We start from the raw sequence: 18,777 nt of genomic DNA on the forward strand, positions 1-18,777 counted from the left end.
TCCCAAGTCTCACAGAACCAATAAAATTAACTGGCGTGAGTAAGAAGGAAACACAGAACACGTAACAAACCTGTTTAGGAATTTATTAGAGGGGGCATGTATAGGCCTGAGGAAGTCAGTGTCCATTTCTTTTCTCTTTTATATTTTCCAATTTTGTGGAGTACAGGCTTTTGTAGTAAGATTCTCTGAATTTCCTCAGTGTCTCTTGTTATGGTCCCATTTTCATTTCTGATTTTGATAATTTGGGTGTTCTCTTTCTGTCTTTTGATTAGTTTGGATAGTTGTTTGTCAATCTTGTTGATTTTCTCAAAGAACCAGCTCTTTGTTTCATTGATTCTTTGAATTGTTTTCTGTGTTTCTATTTTGTTGATTTCAGTCCTCAGTTTTATTATTTCCAGTCTTCTACTCCTCCTGAGTTAGTCTGCTTATTTTTTTTCAGGTATGCTGTTAAATCTCTAATCTGAGATTTCTTGGTTTTCTTTATGTGGGCACTTAGTGCTATGAACTTTCCTCCTAGTATTGCTTTCATAGTGTCTCATAGGTTTGGATATGTTGTGTCTTCATTTTCATTGAATTAAAGGAAGATTTTAATTTCTTTCTCTATTTCTTCCTTGACCCAGGGGTGGTTCAGTAGTTGACTGTTCAGTTTCCATGAGTTTGTAGGCTTTCTAGGGGTAGTATTGTTGTTAAATTCTAACTTTATTCCATGGTAATCCGATAAGACACAGGTGGTTACTCCATTTTTTTTGTATCTGTGGATGTTTGCTTTATTACTGAGTATGTATATTCAAGAAGGTTCCATAAGGTACTGAGAAGAAGGTATATTCTTTCCTGTTTGGGCGGAATGTTCTATAGATGTCTGTTAAGTCCATTTGATTCATTACATCTGCTAGTTCTCTTATTTCTCTCTGGTTGATCTGTCCATTGGTGAGAGAGGAGTGTTGAAATTTCCTACTATTAGTGTGTGGAGTTTGATATATGATTTGAGTTTTAGTTATGTTTCTTTTATATACATGGGTACTTTTATATTAGGAGCATAAACATGCATGATTGAGACTTCATCTTGATGAATTGTTCCTATTATGAGTATAAAGTGTCCTTCTCCATCTCTTCTGACTGATTTTATTTTGAAATCAAGTTTGTTAGATATTAAGATAGCCACACCACTTGTTTCTTAGGTCCATTTGATTGGAAAACCTTTTTCCAACCCTTTTCTCTGAGAAAGTGTCTGTCTTTGAGGTTGAGGTGTGTTTCTTGTAAACAGCAGAATGTTGGATCCTGTTTTTATATCTATTCCCTAATTGACTGACATTTGTCTATGGGTGTCCTGGTGAATGTGTGCTGGCAGGTGATCCTATCTACAACAGTTGGAACATTAAAAATTTTCTTTGGATGATCTGTTCTTGGGTGGTTCCTGGGTAATCACAGTTTGTGGTTCTTCCTGCAACCAGGTATTGCCTTGGGGTAAGCTACTGAGACTCAGGCCCCCATTAACATGGTTGGGTCCCACTGTTCCTATTCAGTTTATCATAGCTGAGTCCTACAATTTCTCCTTCACAAGCACAGATGACAGGACACAATCATGAGTCCTGCTTGCCTGTGGTTTTAAGGAGGTATTATTGGGACCTAAGACCATCAAGAGCTAACAGATTTTTCCAGGGCAGCGGCCAGCCTACTAGGCCCTGTAGCTCTAATCTTTTGAGTACAACCAAATTGAAATTATAATCCTAGATGTGCTGTTTGGTTCTGTGGTCCTGCATAAAGAACCAAAATGTCTTTTTTTATTGTAGGACAATTTTAATTAATAAATTCATTAATTGACAACTGTGAGCCTATTTTTCTGGTATATCAATGGGCACTATCGGAAGTTATTTTGTCCTTCATGCCAGGAAATTCCCCCTTGTTTCAGTATTTCAACCTATTTTGGGCAGGGAGCATGGTACAACATGTTCCTTTCTGCAATTACTTCAAGCTGACATTGGGGCATTGTTATCAGGGCCCAAGTAGGTTGAAAGGTTAGCCAAAGGTAAGGAGGGAGACTCTGTTGAAGGGTCAGGGAGCATTCATATCAGCTGGACTGGTCCACATCATTTTTCAGCAAGTCCCAAGCTCACAGTCCTTCAGAGACGGTTGTAGTCAGCAACTGATGCTTAGATGTGTCTGCCAGTCAAGTGGAAGCCTATTGAGATAAGTTTAAACTAGGAACAGAAGTTAAAATTTTTGTACTTAAATAAAAATAATACATTTGAAACTTTTAGGCTCATATTTGATGTGGGAGAGTCATCTGTCTAGTGTTACTTTGATTGGTTAATAAAGAAACTGCCTTGGCCTTGATTGGTTAATAAAGAAACTGCCTTGGCCTTTTGATAGGACAGAAAATTAAGTAGGCGGAGTAAACAGAACAGAATGCTGGGAAGAAGGGAAGTTAGGCAGATGCCATGCCTCTCCTCTCCAGAGAGAGCCACCATGGAGGACAAAATAACTTCCTATATGTCAAGACATGAGAGTTAGCCAGTGAGAGGTTAGAGATAATGGGCCAGGCAGTGTTTAAATGAATACAGTTTGTGTGTTGTTATTTTGGGTGCAAAGCTAACCATGCAGGAGCTGGGCAGGACGAAAAGCAGGCCTGCTTGCCTCGTCACTACAAATGGCACCCAGACATGGATAACTGAAGCCATAGAAAGCCTGAGAAAGCTTGGAAAAGAATAGAGTAAAGCATGTTTTCTTGGTAGCAGCAGTTTCTCAGGTCTGCCCTGCTTGCTAGAGGCAAGCAAGTGCTCTCATCTAAGAGAGGCTTCCTGACTCAGCTTTAGCTGCAAAACCTTGCAGCTCTTTTAAGAGGTCCTGTCACGAAACACTTAAATGGTGTTGATGAAAAGCTGAACACATGCTTTTTGATTTTCAGTCATATCAGGAAAAAAAGCTGTGCCATTTTAAAATGCCAGCTTTTTTGGGCTGTCCTGCCAGGGCAAACTCTGACTCTTTCAGACAGGCAGTTTGACTGAGTGTGGTCTGTGAGCAGAATGCTGCACCTTGCTTGCTGGCAGGGACCTTGAAATGCCATAGAGTTGTGGCAATAAAAATGGCTCCAATGGTACCTCCACCATGAGGCTAGAAATCTAAAGAATGAGCTGGATTTAGCCATCAAAGCCATGGCTTTAATCCTCTCCATAAAGACTCATGTGGTCAGAAAAAGAGAGATATACAGTAAAGAGAGATTCAAAGACAAAAAAAAAAACCTCTAAATGGTTTGCAGTGTGTTAAAAATATATGAAGGCGGCCAGGTGGTGGTGGCGCACGCCTTTAATCCCAGCACTCGGGAGGCAGAGGCAGGCAGATCTCTATGATTTCGAGGCCAGCCTGGTCTATAAGAGCCAGTTCCAGGACAGGAACCAAAAGCTATGGAGAAACCCTGTCTCGAAAATCAAAAAAAAAAAAAAAATGAAGACTAAAGGTTAAAGTTCTTTAAAGTAAAAAAGAAAAAAAAGGAGTTGTTGGGTGTGGTAGTACACACCTTTAATCCCAACACTTGGGAGGTAGAGGTAGTTTGACCTCTGTGACTTCAAGATGTGGCAGGACACACCTTTAATCCCAATGCCTGGGGGGCAGAGACAGACTGATCTCTGAGGGTTCAAGGACAGCCTGGTCTACAGAGTTATTTCAGAACAAAGATATACAGAGAACCTGTCTCAAAAAATAAAAGTAAAAATAAATGAAATAGAGGTTAAAATAAAGCCACACAAAGATGGAAAATACACAGAGAATCTTGATACTATATGCTATTATGCTCTCTTTGAATTGTTTGAATGCTGAGGAAGGAGCAACAGCTGCTAAAAAATATTTGTTTATAAATGCTGCTGAACTAATCCAAGATAGATATTTTAAAACTACCTTTACTTCAAAATTTGGATCTAAGGTTATGATGCTTTGGAAAAGTTCTTCTTTTGTTTTCACAGAGGATGATACCCTGTGGATTGCATCTATCCCAATATGGTATGATAGACCATGCCCTCCTGAAAGGTTGCTGTGAACACCCTCAAAAAATTACTTCACTCAACTGCCGACTGAGACGAACCTGGCACACAGGTTACACCATGAAAGATCTGATTAACAGTGCCCCCATTGAGCATGAAACAGTTTGGAGAGAAAAAACTGTGCCCATATTCCCAAATAATGTTTATAAATGTTCTTTTACATTTAAAGGGGGATATGATATAGATATGAATGATTTACATTGATATGCTTTAGTGATTTAAATTTAAGGTCAATTTTATTATATGTATATGTATTTCTGACCTTGACTAAGGTATTGTGATTGTGTAGTTCATTTAAAAATATAATGTTTAATTAGGCAATATAGGTTGTTAATGGATAATCATCAATAATAGTCAAGCTTGTAGTCATGTTAGTTAGATTTTCTAGATATATAGAGATATATTTCAGTTAAATAGGCATTCTTCATATCTTTCAAAGACTACAGAATATGGCATTTGATGTTTTAATAACTTAGGGCTTTTCATGACAATGATACACGTCTGCTCCTGGCAGCATCAATCTACTTCAAGAGGAAGATGGGCATCAAAGAGGCTCCTTATGGAGTTTGATAGTCATTTGGGCAAGATACTGCTCTTGCTTGGACTATTGCATAAACTGGACACAGAGAACCCTCAGAGAGAGGACTGCTAAACTTGCCTAAAGGTGAGATGGTCTTTCAGGGCTCCTGATTCATGAAAGAGTCTGCGAGACATTCTACAGGACATAGCAGAAAGTGACTGAACTGTCTTTGGAATTTCCTGCTTCATGGAAATGTCTCTGGATACTATGGGCCTGTAGGCCAAAGATGGATGCCCCAACGGTACAGAGGAACTTTGGGTGACTGTCCAGGCAGTGAGATGTCTCTGTCATTTCTAGAGATTTGGAAGTTGCTTACTTCTTTTTTACTTAGGTAATATTATATCCTCTGGAGTCTTTGATGGAGTTGAAGAATGGTTAGTTATAGTTATAGTTTTCCTTTGTTATGGTAAAAGATAAAATAGATCTAAATATTGTAATTTTTGCTTGATAACTATTTTGTTATATGTAATTTTACTATGTTAAATGAAAGCCTTTCTTTTTGTTTAAACAGAAAAAGGGGAAATGATGGAGGAGGGTCATCTGTCTATCTGTTGTTTCATTGGTTAATTAATAAAGAAAACTGCTTGACCTGATAGGTTAGAACATAGGTAGGTGGGGAAGACAGAACAGAATGCTGGGAGGAAGAAGGTAGTGATGCAGACGCCATACCTCTCCTCTCCAAGGCAGACATGATGAAGCTCCAACCCAAGATGGACGTAGGCTAGAATCTTCCCAGTAAGCCACCACCTTGTGGTGCTACACAGATTATTAGAAATGGGTTAATCAAGATGTGGGAGTTATCCAGTAAGAGGATAGAGCTAATGGGCCAAGCAGTGTTTAAAAGAATACAGTTTCTGTGATTGTTTTGGGTGTAAAGCTAACCATGTGTGAGCTGGGCAGGATGAAAAGCAGGCCTGCTTGCCTCCACACTACAGACAGAAGACAAACGAACACAGAACAACGTCCATCCACAGTTCACTTGAACTGCCAAGTGCTGACCACTGGGAAAAGCTGCCTTTCATCTAAGCTGAAGATCTCTTGATGTGGACAGAATCACTGGAATCTACAGCCTAGATGCTCAGGTCCAGGTAGGCCTGTCTTTCTACAGATTTGTCAGCCCACAGGATCTTCTGGAGCCTGGCAGGCCCTACACTAAACAGCAAAAGGCAAATGCAACCTTCAGCAATCATGGAGGACCCTAAAGAGAAGCTCTGGGTGCCAACCAAGTAAGTTCTCTGTCATTCTTTAATCAGTAATTCAAGTAAAAAATTTATACTTCTCAAAGATCTCTGATACAGTTTGATAGCTGAGAGGTTTTGCCAGTCTTAAAAAAAAAAACCTTACCGGGCTGGAGAGATGGCTCAGAGGTTAAGAGCACTGACTGCTCTTCCGGAAGTCCTGAGTTCAATTTCCAGCAACCACATGGTGGCTCTCAACCATCTGTAATGAGATCTGGTGCCCTCTTCTGGCCTGCAGGCATATGTGGAGGCTGAACATTGTGTACATAATAAATAAATAAATCTAAAAAAAAACCTCACCAAGCAAATTTCAGATCAAATTTCTCTCTTATAATGCCTTCCATAGTCTTAAAAATACTTTTCATTGTACAAAAATATGTCACAGTCATTATACAATGTGTGTGTCTAAAACTTCTGTTTTCACAAACCCAAAGAATTCTTGTGAGTTCCAGGGAGCCAAATTAAAGAATCCACCTTAAACAGGTCATATACACCCCCCCCTCAATTCCCTGATCCTGAATTTTTTCCCCCTTAATTTAACTTTGTTCTTTGTTCTGCCAATACCTTAAACAGGATAAGAGACACCAGACATTTCCATGCCACAAACACCGGACAGGAGCAAAGAGACCAGATATTCCAGGATGTGGCCAGCACCCAGCTTTCTCAGGTTCCCCCCCAAAGACAACACCCACAAATAAGCCGGAAGCAGTCTTGAGAACCCGAAGCCCCAACTCCTTCAACCTGCGGTGCGAATGTCCCGCTTTTTATTATAAAAAAGAGCTGGGAATGTAATATTCGGTCCCTTTAAGAGATAAGCCACAACCATTCCCTGCAGCCTCTGTCTCTCCCTTGCCATCTTGGCTCTCTCTCTCTGTCCCCTCTCTCCCTTCCTTCTTCTTTTTCTCTCCCCCTCTCTCTCACCCCCTTCTCCCCTTTTCTCTTCCCCGCCATAACTCAACTAATAAATATCCAATTCTATTCTGTATAATGTGCCTGTTTATGTGCCTCCTACCTGCCGTCTGCTCACCCTGCTTGCTGGGCTTGGCGGGGACCAGCCCACTGCTACATGGCTGGGGACCAGCAGTGAATTCATAATACCTAGGGACTAGCATTGTTCTTGACAAGTTCTAAGGTACTACAGTCAACTGTTAGGGAAGAGCCATAAGTTCCGTTTTGGCAGAGATAAGGAGGGTGACACTCTTTTTAGGGAGTGTGAACTTTCTCCAAGCAACCTGAGGGACTGGGAGCATCATTCAAATGTCTGACCTTGGGAAAAGGGCTTTGTAGTTTTATCTCTCTTAAGTATGAGCATTAAAAAAACAACATTTTTTCCAACTGAAGTTCCTCTTAGTATCAATACAAAAAATTATGGCTCAGTTTATCTAAATAGCTTAAACCCAACCAAGATAGCAAAGACAAGGAGGCTAAACATAATTTTTAAGCCTGAATAGTTCTTGAACAAGGAAATAAAATTTTAAATCATTAGTTAATATCTTTAATGCTTTGACCTTTTAATATAGTTTTTCATGTTATAGTGATCCCCCACTATAAAATTTTTTCCATTGTTATTTCACAACTGCAGTATTGCCTATATTGTGAATCTCAATTCAATCATCTGACATGCAGGTGGTCCCAGACTACCCCTGTGCAACCCCCAAAAGATTGAGATTCATAGGCTCGATGCTGCTCCAAGCCCTCTATCAAACTACTTAGGTCACTTTCTTCTGCATCACAAGAAATGAAATTTCCATTTCTGGTTAGCTTTTGTAGCTTATGTCTCTGACCGTAACTTTTAGCCTTTTATTTTAAATTCAAATATTAACACTATAAAATATTTTATAAGCACAGATGTCCCACATTTATTTAAAAACTTTTTTCTTAAGAAATTAAAATCTCTTAAATGTCTTCCTGCAATATAAAATATAAAGTACTTTTTTGGTCCCGCCCTCCACAGCATATACATAGCCTGTCTTTTAGATCTCAGCCTGCTCCATTTCACTGTAGCTGGTACTTATGGTGGCTGTCACCTGGCCCTGGCATTTCTAAAACTTTTAAGATTCATTCTTGGCAACTGCACATTCTTTGGGACTCTAGTCCTGCCATGCATTTATAAACCTCAGCTGTTTTTTATGATCCCTTTATGTCTTTATAACCATTATCACCTGGGTGACTCTTAAATTAACTAAGTCTAGATGGCAGAGCAAGGTATATTTTTTAGTATAAAAACATTGAAGTACAGCTTTAATACTTTAAATCCTATATATACACATTTATTTTAAACCTTGTTTTTTAGGAAAGGACACGAGTCATCATGCAACAACCTATCCCAATCCAAACTATCTTGGAGATTTGTTAGGTCCACTCCACGTGGTCACCTTTAATCAAGATGGTAGTAAAATCAATGTGGCATTCTTTTTTTTTAACTCTAGGAAAATGGCAATCTAAAATTTAAAATGGAATTATGCTTTATGGTTTCTTTAAAATTACCCGTGCATAGATTTTAAATGATCAATTCTCAGTGTTACTAATTAACTTTTAAGTAGTTTTATTTTTATTTTAACAGAGTTTTGACCATCTCTGATAAAATAAATTTATAAGTCTGAAGCTACAGAATGTTCACATAGACTAAGTTCAAATTTTTTGACAGTTCTGCTTTGTTTTCTTCTCCTTGTCATCGTGTTGGGGGCTCAGACCGACAGGGTGACAGAGGAAACTTTTAAATAAGCCTGGGTCTAGAGAAGGAAGAGCCATAATCCAATTCTAGAGCCAGCTTTTCAATAAAAAAAAAACAAACCAGCATATAACAGTTTTAACATTATCTATACCAAAAAGTCCTCTGAATTTCTTCTAACCCAAATTCAGTAACCAGAGCTCAGAGATAAATTCTAAAGTCAGGACCATAAATGGGGCCACAGCAGTGATGGGCGGCAGAGACAGCAAAATTAGCCGGACCATTTCTGTCTCAGCTCCATGCTTGCAAGAAAACTTACAGGGACAAACTTTTCAACAAAACAAGCATATTCAGTATTTGCAGGTATGAGAAACAATAGCAAACATAGCTCACATCCCTTTCTGACATTCTGTAACTTTTATATACCTTTTTTCTCCCTTGCTTCCCAGACAACATACCAAAGTCTTTCTCACTTTCAGACAACATAAAAACGCTTACCAAAGTCTTTCTTATGATTTCCCTCAGTGGTATATAATATATCATATGGCTATAATATTTTAAACAAGAACAGAAACATGCATATACTATAAGAAAAATAACTTTAAATTTACATCACATAATATCCTGTACCAGCCAGAAACATCTGAGACTAATAGTAGTTTTTCCCCCCATATCTTAACCAATAATAATTTGTAACCAGCCCCTCTAAATGATGACAGATTTTTATAACACATTGGATCCGAATGACCAAAGCAGTTCTGGTAGAGGGAAATTTGGCTATAGTGTCACAACGTGGCCTTTGAAGCTTACCACCTATAGCAAGAGTCCCTGGCCTGCAGAGCCAAACCTTGGTCAGATTTGGCAAGCAGTCCCCAGGGCAGGCCGAGGGACCCCATTCACCAGGATGGGAGGGGACAGGGTGGCATGTAGCATGGGGGAAAAAGATTGTTAACTTCTCCAGCCATAGCAATTAGCCCCAGATTCTCTGTTCAGTGTTTGAAATCCTATTGGGGTACATCTGCCCTCTACAGCTGTGGCTGGCAGTCTTGCTACATTGTAACAACAAGGCTGTACAGCCCAGCCACCTGTCCTTACATGTGTGCTGCCCGGCAGCCTCGTGCTTATATGGCAAACCTGCCCCTGTTGCCCCTGCACTACAGGCCAAGGCTTCTGGAAGCAAAGACCTGTATTTGTTTATAGCCATCTTAGTCACAAATTAGTAAGCTATTCAGAAGCCTCTGTAGGGCAAGTTCCGGGCCTAGGATAACCCTTATCTCCCCTGCGGACCTGCGGATCCCAGGCGCCAGAAGTAATTAGCATTTCCCTTGTTAGTAAATATTTACAGACCCTCAGCATCTCCTATCTCTTCCTATCAGCTAGGCGACACCTCCAGACCTGACATTCCAGCATCCTACCCTCCCCCTGCCCTTTTGCTAGTTAATGCTCCTGAGAAAAAATAAAGTTGGCAGCTTGATCAGAATACAGACTTGCTGTTCATTTCTCGTGTCTCTTGTCTCTTCATTCCTCTCTCTTCCAGGGCCCAGGAACCCCTGTTCGTTTCCCGCTGGTTGGGACAAATGGTGCCTGAACAGGGACCTGAGAAAACCGTGGAGATTTGAGGAACGCCGCTGCACACGGAGGACAGGCCTGTCTTCACTCATTGAGCCTCTGTGGCCAGCAGCGCTAAGCACCGGTTCAGCGAGAATTGCCACGGATAACCCGACTGTGAGTCAGATTTGGAGATTTGGACACACAGCCCCGCAAGGTAAAATATCATAGGACAAGCTTTCGATAAACAGGATTTGTTTATACACGGACTCAAGGAGTCCCTCAAGACCAGAGGAGTATCCGCCCACCGGAGCTTGGAAAGGCAGTCTGGCAGGAGGAGAGGGACTGTGTCCTACCCCCTGCTCTGCAGGCGCAGCTTCAAATGGAAGCTGGAAGCAGGTTTGAAATAAGGTAGCCTCTGAGAGCTGCAACTTTAGGACAACTAAAAACAAACACGCAGGTTAAATATGTTTCTTTTTCATTTCACACTTTTGCTTCTTTGTCAAAAGTCTGCTGTTTGTAGGCATGTGAATTCGTATCCAAGGGAGGTTGATTTCAGTACCGTGGCTCTATAGTGAAGTTTTGAAGTCAGAGATTGTGATGCATTCAGAGGTTCCTTGATTGTACAGGATTTTAAGATTGTTTAGGCTATCCTGAGTTTTTATCTCTTTCTTATAAAATTGAGGATTGTTCTTTCGAGTTCTGTGAGAAATGTTGCTATAACTTTAATGGGCATTTGCATTAAATCTGTAGATTAATTTCAGTAAGATTGTCAGTTTTGCTATGTTGTTCTTACTTTCCCAAGAAAATGGGAGATCTTTCCATTTTCTGATGTCTTAAATTTCTTTCTTGAAAGATTTAAAGTTCTTATATAGGTTTTTCCACTTGTTTGGTCAGAGTTACTCCAAGATATTTTATGGCATTTATGGCTATTATGAATGATGTCTCTCGTTTATCATATGTGTAAAAGAGGTGCATTTTTGGTTTTCTGATTCTGTCTATGACAAAGTAATTCTACTGTAAACATAGTTAAGCACATGCCCTTATGGTATGGTTGAGCATCTTTTATGTATAGGCCCAAAAGGGGTACTGCTGAGTTTTAAGGTATATGGTTGCCTAATTTTAAAAAATTGTGGTACTATAATCCCAAAGCAGCTGTGCCAGTTTGCACTTCCAGCAGTGGAGTTTTTTCTTTACTCCACATTCTCTTAAGCGTAAGTTGTTAGCAGTAGCTTTTAATCTTGGTCATTCTTACAGGGATAAGATGTGATCTCAGAGTTTTAATCTGCATTTCTCTAAGGGCTAAGGAATATTATGTTGAGCATTTTTAAGTGTCTTTCAGTCATTTTTAAATTCACTTATTGAGAGTTTGCAGTTTAGGCCTGTAACATAATTTTATTGGATTATTTGTTCTTTTGATGACTAATTTTCTGAGTTTTTCGTATGTTTTTGAAACAGATTAGTGATAAGAAAAGATATTTTCCCATCCTATAGGCTGACATTATGTCTCGTTGATTATATTCTTTGCTATACTGAAGCTTCTCAGTTCAGGAGATCTCATTTATTAACTGTTTCTCTCAATGTCTGTGCCACTGAGGCTGTGTTTGAGATGTGCCAATGCATTCAAGTGTACTTGTAATTTTTCTTCTGTGAGGGTCAGTATTGTTAGTTTTATGTTGAGGTCTTTTGATTAATTTGGACTTGAGTTTTGTGCATGGAGATAGATTTGAATCTATTTTCATTCTTTACATGTTGATGTCTAATTAAGCCAGCATCATTAGTTAAAATGCTTCCCTTTCCCATTTTTCTATCAGCTAGACAGACTTGCAACTTAAGAGGAGGATAGCTTACAAACTTTTAATTAGATAGTCAATGGCTAAAACTTTAGTTATAATATTATGGGAGATCTTGAGATACAAAGTAAAATTCTTAAGGGGATAAATAAGCCAATTTCTAATAGAGAGTTTATAGAAGCTGCCAAACAGATACTTTAGCAGGTAGAGTATAGATCAGCAGGTAAAGTATATAATAATCAACAAATAAAGTATATTAATTATAATTCAGCTATAGCCAATGTGTGTATTAAGTACAAAACTTATTCTACAGCAGTTTTATGAAAAAACAGAATGCTTTTTTTAGTTGCATCTTTCCAATTTTGCCAGTTAAGATATTAAACTCTTAATTTAAAGCAGTAGCCTGTTTAATACGAAAGAGCAGGATGGAATCTTGGAGATAGTTTAACAGAGTATTGACTATGATCAATATTTCCTATGCTAAGCAATAGATTAATTGATAATTTTAAGATTTATTCTTGGACAATTATGTTTGCTCAATTCAAAGGCCAAAGTAACAATCTTTCCCCAGATATCATTGCTGCAACTCACACAACTGTATTTTGCTAATGTTATAGCTAAAAATCCCTTAAAAGGGTGTTATGCTAATTTTACAAATGGCTCCTCCAACGGAAGGACTGCATATATGGTTAATAATACAAAAGAATTGTTGAGCATGATATGGCTCCTTGAATACAGCTTAAGGGATAAAAGTCACAGACAGACCTGACATGGAACCAAGGTGACCTTTGCTAAGGCAAGGTAAAAATGCCCTTGCAATAATTATAAAAGGCCCAACCTGTATATATTTGGGGTCAGGAATGTGTTTATGTTCTTTTTTCATAGAAAGAAAATAAAGCTGGATAAAATGACAGTAAAGGAGTACCAGACCTGATGACATCATAGCTGATAATGGCCCAGCAGAAAAAACAAAGAGAAGATACCAGAGGAACCTGTGACCCAGCTTTCCCAGTCCCCACAGAAAGGAATGCCTGATTTGAACTCTGCCTCCATGCTACACTGCAGGGTGCCATTCTGCCTCCAGAGAGTCTACACAAAGAGACCCTGCTGAGATAATTGCCAAGATGTGTTTCCTGTTTCTGGTAGCTGAATCCAGCGCACCTCACCCAGGAACACCACCTGCTCCAAGGAACAGATGCTGAGCTGCTTCCAGACTTGGGACACAGATACAGAGGCCCTGCTGAGATGACCTGACCGTGGTGACTACAGTTTTCTGCAGTTTGAATCTTGTTTGCTTTAGAGCTAAGATACAGACTGAACATCTGAACGTTTTAATCTTCGGAACACAGAGCTGATTTTGATTAAAATATTAAACCTAAGAACTAAGACCTAAGCTTTCCCCCAGGGAAAGAAAGACTTAAAATAAAAAAATGACTAAAACCTCTTTTCAGTCAAGAGGAGGCAAACTAAGGATTTAACGGCTTCTCAGAAACTAAAACAGGTATTTGATAACAGCAATGTCATTATACTCTTACTGGAATTGATCTGATGATATTTGTGGTCATTTTCAATTGAATTTTAGGAACTCTTTAATTTCTCCCTTTATTTCTTCCTTGACCCATTGATGATTCAGGTGAGCATTGTTTAATTTCCATGTGTTTGTGGGTTTTCTGGAATTAGTATTGCCGTTGACTTCCATTTTTATACCATGATGATTTGATAAGGTACATTGGGTTATTCCATTTTTTTTTGTATTTGTTGAGGTTTTTTTTTTTTTCTTTACTGACTATGTAGTCAATTTTTGAGAAGGTTCCATGAGGTGCTGAGAAGAAGGTATATTCTTTTCTGTTTGGAATATTCTATAGGAGTCTGTTAAGTCCATTCGAGTCATAACATCTGTTAGTTCTCTTACTTCTCTGTTCATTTTTTGTCTGATTGACCTGTCCAGTGGTGAGAGTGGAGTGTTGAAGTCTCCTACTATTAGTGTGTGGGGTTTAATGCATGATTTAATCTTTAGAAGTGTTTCTTTGACATATGAGGGTGCCCTTGTATTTGGGGCATAGATGTTCAGTATTGAAAATTCCTCTTGATGGGATTTTTTTCTGTGACTAATATGAAATGACCTTCTTTGTCTCTTTTGGCTGATTTTAGCTTGAAGTCTATTTTGTTAGATATTATGATAGCTACACCCGCTTGTTTCTTAGGTCCATTTGATAGGTATATTTTTTCCCAACCCTTTACTCTGAGGTGATGTCTGTCTTTGAGGTTGAAGTGTGTTTCTTGTGTGCAGAAGAAGGATGGATTCTGTTTTCTTATCCAATCTGTTAGCCTGTGCCTTTATATAGGTGAGTTGAGTCCATTTACATTAAGGGATATTAATGACCAGTGATTGCTATCTCCTGTTAATTTAGTTTTCATTGTTGGTGATGTTAATTTGTGCGTTTTTCCCTTCTTTGGGATTTGGTGCTATGAGACTATCAATTTTCTGTGTTTTTGTTGGTGTAGCCAACTTCCTTGGAGTTTTCCTTTTAGTATTTTGTGTAGGGCTGGGTTTGTGGCTATGTATTGGTGAAATCTACATTTGTCATGTTTTGTTCTTCTATGGTGACAATTTTGCTGGGTATGGTAGTCTGGGCTGGCATCCGTGGTCTCTTAATGTCTGCATAATGCTTGACCAAAACCTTTAGGATTTCATGGTCTCCACTGAGAAGTCAGGTGTAATTCTGTTAGGTCTACCCTTATATGTTACTTGGCCTTTTTCCTTTGCAGCTCTTAATATTCTTTCTTTACTCTGTATATTTAGTGTTTTGATTACTATGTTGTGGGAGGACTTTTTTTTGGATCCAGTCTGCTTAATGTTCTGTAAGCTTCTTGTATCTTCATAGGCATATCTTTCCTTAGGTTGGGAAAGTTTTTTATGACTTTGTTAAATACATTTACTGTGATTTTCAGTTGAAATTCTTCTTCTATACCTATTATTCTTAGATTTGGCCTTTTCATGGTGTCCCATATTTCCTGGATATTCTGGGTTAAGCTCTTGTTAGATTTAATGTTTTCTTTAACTGACGAGTCTATTTCCTCTATTGTATCTTCAGTGCTTGAAATTCTCTCTTCCATCTCTTGTATTCTGCTGTTCATGCTTGCATTTGTGGTTCCTGATCATTTTTTCATGATTTCTGTTTCAATAATTCCTTCAGTTCATGTTTTCTTTATTACCTCTATTTCAGTTTTCAAGTCCTGAATAGTTTCTTTCATATGCTTGATTTTTTTTTCTTGGTTTTCTTTAAGTGATTTGTTGATGTCTTCCAATTTTTTGTTTGTCTTTTCTTCCATTTTGTTGAGGGAACATTCTCTTGAAGTTATTTTTTTTTGATCATTTTCTTCTGCTTCATCCATATTTAGGTGTTCAGGTCTTGCTGTTATAGACTCTTTAGGTTTTATGGTGTTGTGTGGCTCTTTGTGATGTTACATGCATTCTTACCTTTTCTACTCATCTTTTCCTCTAATAGATGTGGTTGGGGCTGTCTGAGATTCTATAAAATATTCTTCAAGGTGCCAGTGAATCCAAAGCTCAGATGGTTGTTCTCTGTGGTACAGTCAGTGTCACAGTTCTAGTTACCCCATTGGTTACTCCGTGCTCCTGGAGATAGCTCAGGGCTCCTGTCCTTTGCTCTGCCCCCTTGGAGTTTGCTGTCTCAGGACTGCTTTGGCCTAGGTTGCCAGCTTTGCCTTGTTTCTGTAAATCCTGGTCTGGAACCCCTCCTGCAGAAGTACCTGGGCTGGAGTTGGACCTGAAAAAGTTTCTGGCTCTGGTAGACAATGTCCCTGGAAATGATCCCATGAGATGTGTGATGGTTTAAGTGAGAATGGCCCCCATAGGTTCATAGATTTGAATATTTAGTCATCAGGGAATGTAGTATTTAAGAAGGATTACGAGGTGAGGGCTTGTTGGAGGAAGTGTGATATTGGGAGTGGGCTTTGAGGTTCCAAAAGCCCATGCTAGGCCTTGTATCTCATGCTGCCATCATGTTCACTGCCGTGATAATGGACTAATATTGGCGTAAAATGAATGCAGACAGATTGTAAAAATATATACAGCTTTAATGGGGAAATAGACTTACAGAACCAGAGGTTCCCACGGTGAACAGGAAAGCAGAAGGGGCAGCGGGCTCTCGCTCGGCAGATTTATATGTAAGCATTAGCCCGAGGTGAACACGCCCTCTAAGGGGGTTGGGCTATCCTTACATCTCCCCCTTTTGTCTAAATAAGACAGAACTAAACCAAATACAACTATATACAATAATAACAAATAATAAATATAATAAGCAATATTGAGAACAAAAGTTTTGCTAAACATTCTATCTCAAGGAGTCTAAATAATGTAGAGAGTAACTACAATTATATAATTTTCAACTCCGTCAAAGATCTGAGAAGGGAATAAATATTACTTAACAAACGAGAGATATCCAAAATGTGCAACAAATGACAGAGACAACTGACTACCTGGGCAATCACCCAAAGTCTTGTTTGTAATGTGAGTCAACCAACTTTGACTAAGGCCTAACATAACTGACATATCATTATTAAAGGCAAGGAACTCTCTTAGAACTATCCTACCCTGTCTTGGCAAGATAAGACAATCCTGTTTCATCCACTTATGGATATTCTGTATCTTTGTCAGTAGTTGAGGTATGTGCTTTTCTTAACCCAAAGGCCAGTTCTGCCAAGAAGACAAGCTCCCAGTGGAGTGTCTTTGGTGCTCAACGTTCTCTCGGGAGTAGAGTGGTGTTGCCAGGAGTGATTATGTCTCGTTGGTACAGAATTCTAGGTTAGATTAAAGGCCATTTTCTACAGCTCTTCGAAGACGCTGTAGATTATACTATCTACACTAAATATAATCTCTATGTGTCTAAAAAACCTGATTAACCTAAAAATAAATATGACAAACATATAATTCTCAATATCTATCTAACTTTAAGACTAAGAAAATAAACAACTGTGCAATATATGAAGACAATGATCTTTAACTGTAAACAATGTCATTACATATCAAATGTAAACAATGTTATTATATAAATAGTATCAGAGGTAGAAATGTACATTGTAATATGGTAGATGTATCAATATAATATAGACAAACTTATAAGCATATTCTTATACAAAAATAGAGGTAGGAACACTCACATTCAATATTCAATATATCAATATACAAGAAACAGTACCAATACAATTTTCTAAAAACAGTAATTCACAAATACCAATCATCCCATCAAACCAGTTAATCCCCCCCCTTTTTTTAAAAATACCCCTAATTCCATAAAATATCTCCCCATCCCCTCAACCCTAAACCAACCACTAAAAGATGTCCCTAACCCTAAGGGCAAACTCTGTTGGGAGAGGGGACATCATCCTCTAAGATTGCTTCTAGCTGACATGGGGGCGACGTTCTCCTTAGGGGCTCCTGTGAAAGCAAATGATGGTAAAATTCCCAAATTAACCTTTGACCTAAGAAAATTGTAACTAGTATCTGATCATTTTGAGAAGGTCCGGCCAGAGTGTTGTCAAAAATGTGCACCATTCGAAATTGTCTCTTGCAGTTGGTACCAAAAAACAGGTCTAATATTAGCGCTTAAAAAAAATTCATGACATCATAAAAAGCAGATTGAGTTGATGTTGTGGGGCCCCATCTTCAGCCTGGAAACTTTAAAGATTACTGTAGGAAAATTTGTTGCTTGTTATGGGAAATTTGAACATTAACACCAGGGACATATACTGACATATAAAGAAAGACACAGATATGAAGAAAAGCAAAGAAAGTTTATCAAGTACATAATTATTCTTATTCTGTCCCATTTCATATCTCCTGACCTGAGACAGAAACTCTGAGATATCTCTTATCAACAGGCTTGGAATTGAAGAGGGACTGAGCCATAGTCCAACTCCAAAACCAGCTCTACATATTTATAAAGAAATGTTTAGTAAGACATATATAAACAAATTAATACTTACAGAACATGTCCATCCATCAGTAATTAAATATTCAGGGTCCCTCAATTTCTTTGAAGATGAGCATTTTCCTGTGGAGATAAGAAAAGAACCCTGCCCCCAACCTATCTGTATTTCTTACCATCTTTATGCTCGCCATCCTTGTGAATGAATTGTTATTTATCTTTTCCAAGTGGCTTTTCTTCTTCAAACCGAACCTTTATTAATTTTGACGGTATCCACAATTTTTCCTTACCTGTGGAGACAAGAGCAAAACCCCTTCCCCAACGCAGCACATCTCCTGGCTTCCATTGTGAGGTCAGCACATCCTTGAAATAAACTGGTTGATTTAGTTCAGTAGACTTTTCTATTATCCAATGTTTTTTCTACAGTGGTTGTTCCCTTCTCATTAGTGTTGAGAAAATTCAAGGTTAACAAAGCATTATGTAACCTTTTTCTGGGGGTGTTTTCCACCCCTTTTTGTTTGTTCAACATATCCTTTAAAGTTCGATTTGATCTTTCTATGACTGCTTGACCTGTAGGATTGTATGGTATACCTGTAACATGCTTGATATTGTAATAATCAAAAAACCGTTTCATTTTCCTAGAAACATAAGCAGTACCATTATCTGTCTTTATTTGTGTAGGTATACCCATGATAGCCATGACTTCTAATAAATGAGTGATTACTGAATCAGCTTTTTCTGAACTTAAAGCAGTTGCCCACTGAAAGCCTGAATAAGTGTCAATGGTGTGATGAACATATTTTAATTTGCCAAATTCTGCAAAGTGGAACACATCCATCTGCCAGATTTTATTCCGTTGGGTGCCCTTTGGATTAGCCCCTGCAGGCAGTGGCGTTTGGTTATAGAAAGAGCAAGTAGGGCATTTCTTTACACTCTCCTTAGCTTGTTGCCATTTACTAGAA

The 18,777-nt window shown here is 38.6% G+C and overlaps 1 protein-coding gene across 1 annotated transcript in view; it reads left to right on the plus strand.

Annotated features, from left to right (window-relative positions):
* Ankrd26 (ankyrin repeat domain containing 26) overlaps nt 1-18,777 on the plus strand; it is an 84,680-nt gene that overhangs the window by 9,964 nt on the left and 55,939 nt on the right. The window contains 1 exon segment of the mRNA XM_075971193.1: nt 10,061-10,248. Coding sequence (XP_075827308.1) covers nt 10,061-10,248 — 188 coding nt within the window.

The sequence above is a fragment of the Microtus pennsylvanicus genome, chromosome 4 (assembly GCF_037038515.1).
Source record: "Microtus pennsylvanicus isolate mMicPen1 chromosome 4, mMicPen1.hap1, whole genome shotgun sequence".
NCBI lineage: Eukaryota > Metazoa > Chordata > Mammalia > Rodentia > Cricetidae > Microtus > Microtus pennsylvanicus.